The sequence below is a fragment of the Eupeodes corollae genome, chromosome 3 (genome assembly GCF_945859685.1).
Source record: "Eupeodes corollae chromosome 3, idEupCoro1.1, whole genome shotgun sequence".
NCBI classification, from domain to species: Eukaryota; Metazoa; Arthropoda; class Insecta; order Diptera; family Syrphidae; genus Eupeodes; species Eupeodes corollae.
Genome location: NC_079149.1, coordinates 44,371,350 through 44,385,016, shown reverse-complemented (window position 1 = coordinate 44,385,016; position 13,667 = coordinate 44,371,350). Strand labels below are relative to the sequence as shown.

General features: G+C 29.9%; 1 protein-coding gene across 2 annotated transcripts in view; it reads left to right on the top strand.

Moving 5' to 3' along the window:
• The window catches only part of LOC129952620 (diuretic hormone receptor), a 122,566-nt gene extending 109,735 nt beyond the window's left edge, over positions 1-12,831 (top strand). For both annotated transcript variants that reach the window (XM_056065336.1, XM_056065335.1), the window contains 2 exons: positions 12,160-12,322; positions 12,640-12,831. In XM_056065336.1, coding sequence (XP_055921311.1) covers positions 12,160-12,322; positions 12,640-12,666 — 190 coding nt within the window. In that variant the 3' untranslated portion in view covers positions 12,667-12,831. The remainder of the gene's footprint in view (positions 1-12,159; positions 12,323-12,639) is intronic.
• The last annotated feature ends 836 nt before the right edge of the window (positions 12,832-13,667 follow it).

Sequence of the window (13,667 nt, the reverse complement as noted above, 5' to 3'; positions counted from 1 at the left end):
GTGTCATTATGATTCTTTTTTTTTTGTATCTTTTGTTATTTTTCAGATCAATTTATTTACGCACAAATTTTTCCTAAGGGCACTTTTATCCATATATCTTTTTATGATTTAAGGCTTCGTTTATCGCTTTTATAGGTATATTTTTATTTTCTATGCTTGTGTTGCCATTTATATTAGATTCGATGATGTTTTACAATTTTATAGCAAACATAAGGCTTAAATAAGATAAAAGTAAATGAGTACTAAAAATTAAATAACCCTAACATGACCTACTGTGTTCAAAATTGCCCATGAAAAGTATTTTAAGAAGAACTGAAGTAAGACAATGTACTAACCTATAATAATATAGAATCGATTGTTGTTATGAGATAACGTTTAATGTTGTTTATTTTAATTTTATGTAATACATCCGCAAGATAGAATTTCAACAATTTTGATGATGGAATTCTGGTTTGAAATGGAGAAGGATAACTTCGAATGGGGAAATTTATCTAACCAAAAGTGTCAAAAGCAAAACAAATATATTAAACATTTTATTGGAAATGGTTAAAGCTTAACAGAAATTTTTTCAATTATCTCCCAAAGTACCCGATTTCACTTTAGCTTAAATCTTATTCAAAATTAGTTAGTTTCACGTTAGGTAAACTCTTACCGAATCTGAAATTCACAACTTTCAGTTAACCAACATTTTTATAATATTAAAGTCTACGTTTTAACAACGTTAACAAACAATGAAATGTATTGCCAATAATTTGAGTTGTAGACCATTTAAAATGGTATTCCGGGTATAGATAGATAGAGGTCTACGTGCCGTTTTTAGTAGTTATAATGGATGGCGTGGCACGATGAGCATCGGGCATTTGTCGTAGAAGAATATATCCGTAATGGTAGTTCTGCGATTACTACTCAGCGAGCATTTCGTATTCGATTTCAACTTGGACGACATTATCCTGTTCCGGATAGAAAAACAATTCAAGTTTGGTTATCAAACTTTAGAACAACGGGTTCTGCGCTAAAGAGAAAATCATCTGGCCGACCTTTAACCGCAACAACGCCAGATAATGTGGAACGTGTAAGTGCGTCTATCAAGCAATCTCCGAGGCGTTGAGCACTTAAACATACAGCTGCCCTTGGATTGTCTGATAGGAGTGTAAGACGAATTTGTTTGTGAAGACATTCTTCAAAACATTCCCGTTGGTGCTGTTTTAATTTCGTCTGACGAGGACCATTTCCATTTATCGGGTACTGTAAATACACAAAATTTCCGATACTGGGAAACAGAAAACCCTCAAGAAATTCATCAACGACCACTTCACAGCTCTTAAGTGATTTTGTATCAAAATAATATCTAAAACACAATAATAATTATGGTCCATGCGATTTTTGAGTTAAACCAAAATGTTTCGTCTTTTTGAAAGTCCACTAGTAAAAAATATCCACTAAATTGTTTTGTTTATTGAGACAAAATTTATAGTGCAGTCAAAATAGAGATTTCACCTCAGATAAATAATATTGGTTTTCTGTCAAAACTTTTGAACGGAAAATGCTAGGAAATGCTTTTTATATCATAAGATAAATACAAAATACTATAATATAGTTTTGGTAACTTTTTTCCTAAATACCAAATATCGAAAACATTAAAAAATATTGTGTGCCTCCAAATTAATAAAAAAGAGAGGTTGGGATGCGACCCACACCGATAACTTCCCATCCTTTCTGTCTATATGTCTTACTTAAAAGTTTGTAGTTTTTGGTATTGGGTTAAAAAATTTGTTGGTTGAATTTATTATTCTCACAATTTTTAAAATTATCAACAATATTTTTAATATAAAGAAATAGTTACGTTTGAAAATCTAGTTTGTTGGTTGAATTTATTATTCTCACAATTTTTAAAATTACCAACAATATTTTTAATATAAAGAAATAGTTATTATATAATTAATAAATTAGCAAATTTTTTTTGTAGATTCTTTTCATGAAAAAACGGACTGTTAGATTTTTATAAAAAAAAAATACTGAATAACGAAAATAACATTCTCTTTGAAGTTAAAAAAAGTTTGAAGACAATATTTTTAATTTTTGAAAAGCTATTTGAGTCGAAAGTAAATTTTTACCAAGTATTATTTTATTGTTATTTATGTCAGGTTTTTATTTTTTGTAAAAAAAAAGATTTTACTGAAAATATAACTGAGCGTTGACAACAATATTTTTTTTTAAATAAAATGAGTTTAAAGCGAAATATATTAGAGTCGAAAATCAATATTTACCAACTGTCAATTCAATTTTTCTCAATTTTTTTCCAAACGTTGAATAAAATATTTGTTGTAAGTATAAATTAGCTGGAAGTCATGATCTTAAAGTTTTGAGTCGAAAATCTATTTTTACCAACTTTTGTTAAATTTTCTTTTAAGTTATTATTTTTGTAAAAAAACTGACTTCTCTCAAAATTTTACTGAACGTTGAAAGCAGTTTTTTTTTAATAGAAAAAAGTTTAAAACAAAAATATCTTAAAGTTTTGAAAAGATATTTGAGCCGAAAATCAATTTTTACGCACTTTTGTTAAATTTACTTTTAAGTTTTTATTATTTGTAAAAAAAACTGTCAATTCGATTTTTCTCAAAAAATATTTCTTGTAAGCATAAATAAGCTGGAAGTCATGATCTCAAAGTTTTGAAAAGATATTTGAGTCGACACTCACTTTTTAACAACTTTTGCAAAATTTTCTTTAAGTTTTTATTTTTGTAAAAAAAAACTGTCATTTCGGTTTTTGCTTATAATTTTACCAGATGTTAAACATTTTATTTTTTGTTGTACAAAATTGTTTTGGTGAAAAAATCATTTTGTATTTGTAAAATTTTCGAGGTGAAACATTTTTTTTAGTTTTTTTGATTTAAAAAAAAAACCTTGATGGGATTGTTTTCTAAAAATGTTCTTGTTTTGTATTACGTTACAAAATATAATACAAAATTCAATTGAAGTCTCTAGCGTCGTTGGTTCGTGAGGTATTTAGGGTTAGCCTTTTTTTAAACTGGTATGGTAAACAAACCACCCACGCAATTTTCTTGAGTGTCCTTTCTGCCTTTTTATCTGTATAATATAAAATTTTAGTTGCAGTCGATATCTCTTCTGGTTCTTGAGCTATGGACGACTAAAAAAATGTCGCAAACGTACGGAAGTACGTACACACGCATGCACAGACATCTTTCTAAAAATATTTCATTTCGACTCTAGGGATCTCGAAACATTGAGAAATGTGAACATTTTTATAACGTCCTATGTAAAGTTTAAAATATTTGTTTGCATGGAGTTCTTAATTCATCCTTTCATAGACAATTTGTTTATGCAAGTGTTTTAGACAAAATTTGTTTTTGAAAATCGAAGTCCTGTTTTTTGTTCAATTATACTGTTTCGAAATATGTAAGAGTAAATAAAATTGTTCTAATTTTTTTAAATGACATATTTTTGGACCTACACTTAAAACGTTTATTTTCAATTCCAGCAACTTTCTTCTAGAAAAAAATATACTAAAACACATTTTTCGAGACCCAATTTTCAATGTTTGTATAAATATTTAATTTTGTTAAAGTGGTTTAAAATAAAAAAAATATACTTTAATTAAAAATAATTGTATAGAACGTTAAATAAAATATTCACGAAGTATACGAACAAATTAATGTCAAGATTCAAAATTTTAAATTTGTATTTTTTGGTACTAAGCTACTAAAATAAAAAAATAAAATTACCGAAGTAAGAACTCCATTTTAACTTTGTTATACTAGTAAAGTTGTGTTGTTTCGTTGCGTTAAAAGTTATTGACAAATATTTTCCACAAAAAAGAAATGCAAAACAATATTTTAATAAATGAATTAATTTATATTAAAATCCCAAAATTATAACATTTAAGAAGCTAAACAAAAAAATACGTATTTTTCTTTGCATGAAGTGAGCATGATCACTATTAGTATTTTAAGCAAATCCTTGAAATATTATTGGCATAGTTTTTTCAACACTTATATTATTTTTAATTTACATCTGTTTCCTGGATTGTGTTGCGTTATTATAAAATGTGTACAAGTTTAATTTTGATGAATTGAAATTATTTTGGGAACTTATAAATGGAAAAAAATTTCCTTGCGTTTTTTTTTTTCTAAATAAAAAAAGTTGATGTTAATTTGAAGGCCTTAAGAGACATTTTCTTTAATGTTGACGAAAATTCAAACTAGTATTTATTGGCATGTTTGTTTGTCCAAAAGCTTTAAAACCGTTTCTCATCACCTGTTTCTCTATTTAAACAATTTTCTGTTTTAATCTCTACTGAGCCAATCAACCGATTTCAGATAGGTTTATAAATATTTAATATAGCCTGCCATATTTAATATATATGTATATATATAAACAATTTCAAAAAGAAAAAGCAACATACACCTTCATTTGCGAATTTATTCGAATAAAGTTAAGAATTTAGTTGAATTTTGTATTAAAGAAAGATTTAATTAAGATTATATTAACAATGACTCCACAAATCTATATCTTCTTAAAATTTATAATACATACTATTTTATATATTTGTATCCCGGGTGTTTTGTGGCTTGTATCAGATTTAAAGACTTTTGTTTTGTTTTTCTTCAGAAAAACCCCACAATCAATCATTCAATATATTTTTCTTATTTCAAGATGGTTTGTTTGAAAAAACAATCTTTCATCTCAAAAAGTTTATCCTGCAAACATAAATCTACACTAAATCTCTGGAGATTAAATAAATACTTTACACAAAAACCACAAGTTATGTGTACATTGTACGTACCGTACGTATTGTGTCCCAAATAAATACATTCTATTGCTATTGACAAAAGTGACCATTTTGGTCAATACAATATTTTATTAGTCATTGTATACATCTTGTGATATATATTGGAAGAACAAACAAAAGGTGTTGCTTCTGGCTGTTTCTCATGCTCATGCTCAGCTCAGTTCAGCACATGTTTCTGACCCTTGTCTCCGGAGTCTTATAGTCCTGGTTACTCCTATAAAGCTTCTATCATGCATCATTGCAAAAGAGATACGTCAACTTCTTAGCCTGGTGAAATGAATAAACCAAACAGTAAAAGTTTTTCTTTGGAAAACTTCATCATCTCATCCTACATATAAACCGCACCCTCCTATTCACAGTCATAAGTCTTGCAATTTCTTACCAACAATTTATTTAAGTTTGGTATATGTGGCAAGGAAATTATTATTGTTCTGCCTTATGCTACAAAATTTTTGATGAAATTTCTGAATATCTAAACAATGGCGTCCTTATAGTCGTAGTCATCGTTGTCTTCGTCATTGGACGACTATAAGGCAGATTCATTTGTGCTATCACAATATGCCAAGTTTAATAAAAGATCTATCTATGTAGGTTGTTTGGATAAAATTGATGAGATGGTTTGGTTGATTTGTTCCACTAGAAGTTTTATGCATGGATTCCTTTTTTGAATTCAGAACATAACAAGACAAAGAATCAAATGTTAAGGAACGAGTAGGTGCAATTAGTTATAGAAGACGTATAATTGAGTTTTGAGGTTTTTGTGTTGCTCATGTTTCTTTGATGTGAAGTGGCACTATGCAGATGGTGATGCAATTCATTTCACACGCACGAGTGTTCAAAATTAAGTACAGAGCATTTTGAAATTTCACAAAAACGACTTCTCGTATTTTCATTAAATTTCATAATTGTATTGTAGTTTGATTGTGAATGTTTATACTTATAATAAAACAGAAATATAATAAAACATTGTGGAGAGTAAGAAAGGCTTTTGTGGATTTTCTGTAAAAAGATGCTGAATGGCTCGTGAAATTGCTTTTTAGAACGTTAAAAATTTAGAAATTGTTTTCAATGTTTTATCTTTACATATATCGATTTCATAACTTCAAATACTTTTCAAAATCTCTGGAAATACGTTCATATATCATAGGAGCAAAAAAACGATTTTGTTAATTGTCATAATTTGTTTAATTTCTTATATTTTTGAATTGCATGTGTAATGTGCTTTTCAATTTAAAAAAAGGGGCTGGGATTCGTACCACACTGAAAACATCCCATCCCGTCTGTGGATTTGTTTTGCTTCAAAGTTTGTAGGTTTTCGTGTTTTGTTAAAAAAGTTGTTAGTTAAATTATTCTTAAAAAATTAAAAATTACCAACAACATTTTGTATATAAAGAAATCAAAACCTACTTTTGCTTATGAGATTTTTAGTCGAAATTTTTACCAAGTATAGTAGCGTTTTTTAAAAATTTGTATTTCTTATATATGCAAATACAAATTAAATGAATAAAATTAATTTGAAGTCAAAATTGTCTATTGTTCCTGAGATATCGAGATTCGAACATCAATTTTCACCAAATTTGCGTACTAGTTTTTTTAGATTTTATTTTTTTATGAAAAACTGAGTGTTCGATTTTTTATAAAAAATGTACTGAATGTCGAAGAAAATATTTTCTGTGAGATAAAATAAGTTTAAAGCCGATATTTTTTGAAAAGATATTTGAGTCGAAAATCAATGTTTACGAACTTTTAGCAATGCTTTTTAGGTTTTTACTTTTTGTAAAAAACTGTAAATTCGATTTTTTTTCCAAATTTTTCCCGATATTGAAATCATTAGTTTTGTTGCACAAAACTGTTTTGGATTTCAAAATTTGAGCTTATTAATATATTTAAAAGAAACCCTTATTTTGAATTGCGCCATATTGCGCTAATTCCTGCACGTATCAATCGTGGCCCTAGCCAACGGAGTCCGGAACAGAATTGTCTCCGGCTCCTGAACATTATTTTCAGTTTCCAGTCGTCGCAATATCGCTGAATCTTATCGAAATCACGCTACAAGAGAATTCCAATAACCTCAACCTTTCGGGCCGCTCTGTACGCAATTAGATCGTCGGCGTACGCAATTGTCTTTGTAAGACTACCTATCAGATCGCTGGTGTAAATGCTGAAGAGAATCGGTGAATTCACCGCTCCCTGTTGCCCTGTTGAAGACCATTTTTAATTGAGAATGTTGGGATAGAAGTCACATTGCCACTTTTGACAACAAACTTTCTACCGTTAAGCATATCATAAAAAATATACAACAATGGCTTTCTTATGCCAAGCCTGCACAGTTTTAGGTAAAGACCCTCTAACCATACGGTGTCAAAGTCTTTTGCAAATCAACCCGAACAGCACCTGTGCATTGTTGTTTTGATTTATTCCATTGGATATCAGAAACGAGTTGAACCCGAACTGTTTATCCACAACGGTCTTCCAATGCACTGGATAATATGCAATATTCAGTGCATTATTGAAGAGTGTGGTGTAAATGTCAATTGTCTACATCGGTAAATGTCTTAGTACAACGTTGGATATACCATCGACACCTACTGATTTTTTGTTTTTATTGAACAGAAGATGAGCTGAAGCTCAACCTTCGTCACTAACAAGGGACTTGCTCCCGTTTGTTTGGCGATTATGGCATTTGCCAAGGAATCGTCATTGAACCGCATGAAACCGCGGTTCTCAGATCGCCATTGTGTGATATCATTTCGAAGGTAAAAGTGATTAAGTAGGGCTCTGTTTTCCAAGTCATGGTTAGGGCGAATAATAACATTCACCTTGTACACTTGCTGGAAGCAGCTCCCACCGCCATCACTTTTTCCTTCGGATCTTCAATTTTGTAAAAGTCATCGTCAAAGATGACTTCTTCTGGATCTATTTGTGCTGTCATGAGTTCGTCTCTGTTCTCCTCAGTTTTTTGGAGTTTCAGACATGGAAGGTCATTATCGTTCTTTTTCTTGAATATCTTGTTGATTTTAGGGAACATACTAGGGTCATTGGAATTTACTGACCGGATCTTGCGGTCCCAGTACTTGTAAATTGATTACCTGTAGTTCTCCTTAATCAACAGATTGGCATTTTTTATTGATGACTTCAGTGTCCTAACCTCCAAGTCGTGTGGGCCTGAAAGTCATTTTGTGCCTGCGTAGTGCGTCAATAGTTGCGTTAATGTACGAGTAAGCGTCCATTTGGTCTCGTTCTTTGTATTTTGGTATTGTCCGTTCCATTGTTCGTTTTATTGTTTCGTCCAACTGTTGTGAATGTTGGTCAATTTTTGTATTTGTCAGGTTTCTGTAGTTTGGTGGGACTATGTCACTCGAACGAAGTTCTCTCACTAAGACGCTCGTGGAACGAGGCCAACGGTTCTTCGTTCGGAATCTGCATTACAGGTGATTACCCGCTTTGTCTGTTACTGTCAGTCAGTGCCGTACAGCAAAAGATCCAGAAAGGAGCCGCTTCTTGGATACGATGGCTTTTCAGTAGGCAGCAGGTCGACGCCATATTCAACGCTGTAAAGATTCATCAAATTAAAAAGATGGTTACCTCTGGGATTACTATGTTGATCGCCCAATCTTCATGTTTTGCGTTCTAATCACCGGCCTAGATGACGTACGAACGTGAGTACACACGCTCCTCTGTGCACGCTAAAAATCTTTTATTTCGAATTTAGGGACCTTGAACCGTCGAGAAACGTCAAAACTTTCAATTTTACAAATCGGATTTCTATGGGAAGTTAAAATTTTCATTTTTGGTAATAATTGTTACTCTTAAAAATTAAATTATTTTTAAAATTATAAATAAAATGTTCGAAAAAAAATACCAAGCCTTAACTGTTTTATAATATGCATTCACTGTATTACCATTGAACTAAATAGTTTTCCAAAACAAGATTTCACTTCGAACGCATTCGAAACGCATTGAAATTGATTAAATGTACTACAAGAAACAATGGCAACTTTAGACTTTTTTTAACCAAGTGAAAAATCAAGGTCTATACCAGAGTTCCAGAATCCATAACAGACCTTAAATTGGCTTAAATTGAGTTTAGTTATTAACTTTTCTCTTTACAATGGAATAAATATCGTAAAGAGGTTTGAAGTTATCCCCCAAAGAATACTACAAAGCGTTAAACAGCACGAATGAAGCTGCCATTCCTTAAGGCCATTAAGTGACTAAACGTATATGAAGTTGTCAATTCTTAAGACTATGAAGTCAATAAACGTTTATCTCAAAATAGTAATGTTTTCACCCGCTGTATTCAAAATGTTTCTTTTCAATGCCTTGACTAGTAATAAAACACTTATCATTTACCTGCAATGCACGCCAGTAGTAAACAGTAAATTTGTTTTAATATTATCTTAAAAAGTCTCATGAAGATTCTAAAATTAGAATTTTGGTTGTTTAAGTAGTTTTCAAACTTTAAATGAGCTTCATCTTTTGAATTGATGAAATGCTCTGTAAGTATGACGAACAAAAATCGATTTTTATTTTAAATAAATGTGCAATATTTGTTCAAGTTGTTTTGCTTTAAAAGTGATGTAATGAAACAAAACTCAAACCTGCTTCATTAGTTTGACATTTATGGAAAGTTTAATACAATAAAAAATTAATACCTATTCAAAGAGATTGTTTTAAAATAGAACTCATACTTGAAGATCCAAAAATATACCTACAAAATATTTTTTCTTAAAATGTTAAATGCCATTTAATTTCTTAATTTATTAAGTTTTTTTTTTCCTTAAAATCCTCATTTTTATAATTTTGATACAAAAAGTTTTTTAAGTTTTTGTTTTAATAATTTTGAAATGCAGTTACTTAGTGTTTATAAATATACGGCTGGATTGTATTTCTTTTTCACAGAGTTTTGAGACATACCATTAAAAACAAAACACAAATCTGATATTTTTTTAAAATCAAAAACAGTTTGACATTTGGTCATCAAATATTAGAGTTTTCTATTTAAATCAGTGAGCTACATAGAGCTACTGTGAATTATATGGTTGCTACAAGTCTTCAGAGGAGATAAATTGTAGCTATTTTTATTTCCTTGCTATGGGACATTTGGACATATTATATGGATTCTCGATTTATTCGAGAAAATATGCGTCAAGACAAGGTGCAATGGTCATCTTCTGATGAGACCAACCATTGCATCGGGGCGAAACGCATATTTTGAACACCATGCTGGTTTATTTTAAATTCATTGTTCATGATTTTAAATCATATTTTTATTAAATTAAACGGTGTTCAGGAAATAAAAATTCGACTTTTAACAGTCAAAAACTTCATTTTTTTTCTAAACCCTTCTAAACCAAACAACATTTTAAAAATCTAATGAAGGGGTTATTAAGGGCTCATTTTATGCAAGTTAAGTGCTCTTATCTCGGTTTGGTTCTAAAATTGTTTCCCCCTAAAAATGTATTTCCAAAGTTCAAACATTTTTGTATGGCATTACCATGACGAAATTTGAACAATTTTTAAATTTGAAACTCAAAATAGAATTTCTGTGGTACTTCCAGCTCTACGGACCTATTTTATTCGACTTCTCTACCATCGCAATTGATCAAACATCAATATCCCGATTACAAAATTTGTTACGAAAGCAATACGTCCGCAAGGCTGAAATGAAGCAAATCAGATGAAGTAAGGAATTTAAACTATTTATCGTTGGAAGTGTGTTTCGTATTGAAAACACGTATTGGAAACGTCTGAAACTGTGCATTAGTAACTATAAAGATGCATAAGGTGTTCTATATCTTTTTAATTGAGGAATTAACTTTCCCATAAGCTATTGCTAATGCAAAATTTAAAAATTGTTCATGATTCATGCGATCAACGTTATGTTAAGTACGCTACAACACCTCCTTAATCAAAGTCAATTTTAGATATAAAAACCAAATTTTCAGATGGTATGAGGTAGAAAAAAGTATGTACCGCTTATGAAAACGATTTCCGTTTAACGTTATTCTATTGTGTTCAAAACAAGTGTAATTTTAAAAATAGCTCGGTAATGGTTATACGTGATAACAGCTTTGACGTGCCTCTAAGTCTCTTAGAAGCAAAGGTAAGGCTGTTAACAAATTTTATGTACAAAAACGTTTATAACCTTACTGCAAATTTGAACGAAATGTTTTTAAAAAAATAAGCTAAATTAATAGGCACTTCAATTTGTTGATATCAACATTTATTTTATAAGGTTGCATATAAAGAAACCTTAAGAACTCACAAAAGCCTATGACTTTGAATGCTAATATTAAAATTCAAGCAAAGTTTACCCAAAAGGAGCATCAACTTAAATTGTTAGTGGGTACATAGTAAAACACATAAATCCTTTAGTTCAAGTAAATTATCCTCCCACGTATGCCTTATGTTTGCCTTATAAGCATGCTAATCGAGCTATTAAATTTGAAAACGGTTCTGTATTTATTTTATTACGTTTGATAAATATATAAATTTATTTAAAAATGCACACGTTTTCATTCAATAGACCCAAAAAAAAAACCCTCAAGTTCAAGGATAACATCATAACTATGTAATTTCTGGTGACAGAAGAAAAATACCCAAAGGCCTTTTCATAGTTCATTTCGGCTCATATTGAAAAAATTGAACCAATTTATTTTCTCATTCTTGTCTTGGTTTTTTGTTTGTCTCTTAACAACCATATGTGCTGATGTCATGTAAAACAATTTTATAGTATGTTAGGCATTATTTTTTTTTTTTTGATTTTTTCTTGGGAGTGCTTAGTGCTTATGTACACTGACATTTGATTTTATGAGGGGCCATTTATTATGAGAGGCGGATTGTACGTTATGTTTTGTGGAAGAATTTCCAACCTCTTGATTTTAAGTAGCTCTTCTTATAAGAGTTTGATTAACGTGAAAGTTACGTGATGTCTTTCTTTTTCTCCTTAACCTAACTACCCGCCTGCCGTTTATTTATTTTTGGTTTGAAAAGAGAAGAAAAAACAGTGAAAATCGTATCCTTTTAAAATAAACACGCCTGTAAATTGAAATCTATTTTCATTCTTTATGTTCATTTTGCGTTGTTTATTGTGGTTGAGAATAAATTGAATTAAATGTACATACATCACATGGTTACTTTTTTTATTTTATTATACGCGAATTTCTCTTGGGTTGTTTTTCTGTATTGTTTTATTTTTCTGTTCATTAGCATGAAATAAAAATTACGTATACGCCCGAGTATCCGCATCAAATTGTAACCAATTTAGCTCTTATAAATTGCTTTATGAATTTTAATTAGATTTTTTTTATTAATTTAATTAAATTTCTTTTTCAAAATTGACTCAGACCGCTCACAACATATTACGGCAAAGGAAAAAGAGAATCAAGTGTCTCCTCAGCAACTACTACTACACTATTGGGTCAACATCCGCCAATGTCCCTGCAACGAGGATCGAATGGAGCCCTTCATATGCTTCCATCGCCCCGGGCAATTAGTCCTTTAATGAAGGTATGTGTGTGTTTGCAGTACATACAATGCAGTTATTATTTGTGAGATTGTGTCTAGCATTGTATCCTTTAGCACGGATATGTATGTCTGTGTGGCATGTGATTTCCTTTATGCCATTCTATTTATTTGATATTCCACCGGATACTGGTAGGAAGATATTTTATCTTCTTTTTGTTTTTCCCTTTAAAATGACAAGAGAAAAGCATTTCCATTGTCGTTTGCATTATTTACACTTTATCTGTTTAATTACACTTTTTCCCATTCCCATTTTCGGTCTTTTCTTTTCCTTTAAATGCAATCGTGTGGATTTAATGCAGCAAGGACTCGAGGAAAATGCTGTGTAACAAAAGAAAGTAAATTGTGAATCACAACTGTATGGATCTTCTGGGAATATTTAAATATATTAATAATAATTTTTAATTTGTAACTATTTGACTGTAAATGTTTGTAATTAAGTTTATTATAATAAATTAAAACCAAAATGTATGTAAGTTAAATTTAATAAAATGTATGTATATTTAAAATAAAATATTGTAAAAATAATAATAAATGATAATAATTAATCAGAAAATAAAATTAAATCAGAGTTTTTATATTCATATTACGAAATTAATAGATGGAGATGGAAGCAAGAGAATTTTTAAAAGGATTTTTATTTATAGAAGATTTTGTTTTTATTTTTAACATTTTTGTGCCTTTTTCATTTTTATAGTTTAATGGAAAAGAATACTGGGATATTTTTTGTATTGTGTAATACAATAAATGAAGAGGAAGAAAATAATCCAGTAAAGTATGGTTGAGAATTTTTAAATTTAAATGTGAATTTTCAATCTCAAATTATTATTTATTTATTTTGATGAAGTTCAGAACAAAATAATGAAATTTCACTGTACGTTAAAGTTTAAAAAAAATAGTTACGTAAAGAATTTTCCATTTATAGACTAAATTTTAAATAACCCACTATTTGGGAAGGTGCCATCTTTTGACATTTGACAAGTAAAGACTACACTTTTACTTAAAATGGAACAATAAATATTTCAATAATATATTAAGATTCTTGGAAGATTGAGTGATGTTAAAAATCGAAACAAAAACCACTCAGGATAAGTTGAAAAAAAACAGGTTCATCATTTCCTCGTCAATCTTTGAAATATATACTGATTTTGTATATAAAGACTTAGTTCCTAAGTGGTCAAAAGTTCAGTTTACACAAGTTTTCATGCCTTGATTTTTTATCTAAAACCCTTAGAGTTTTTTCTTTGGGATAATATGAAACAAAAGCTCTGTTTTACAATCAATGGAATTCGTTAAGCTGCGAGTGTTATCTTCGAAGGGTGTAATCTTT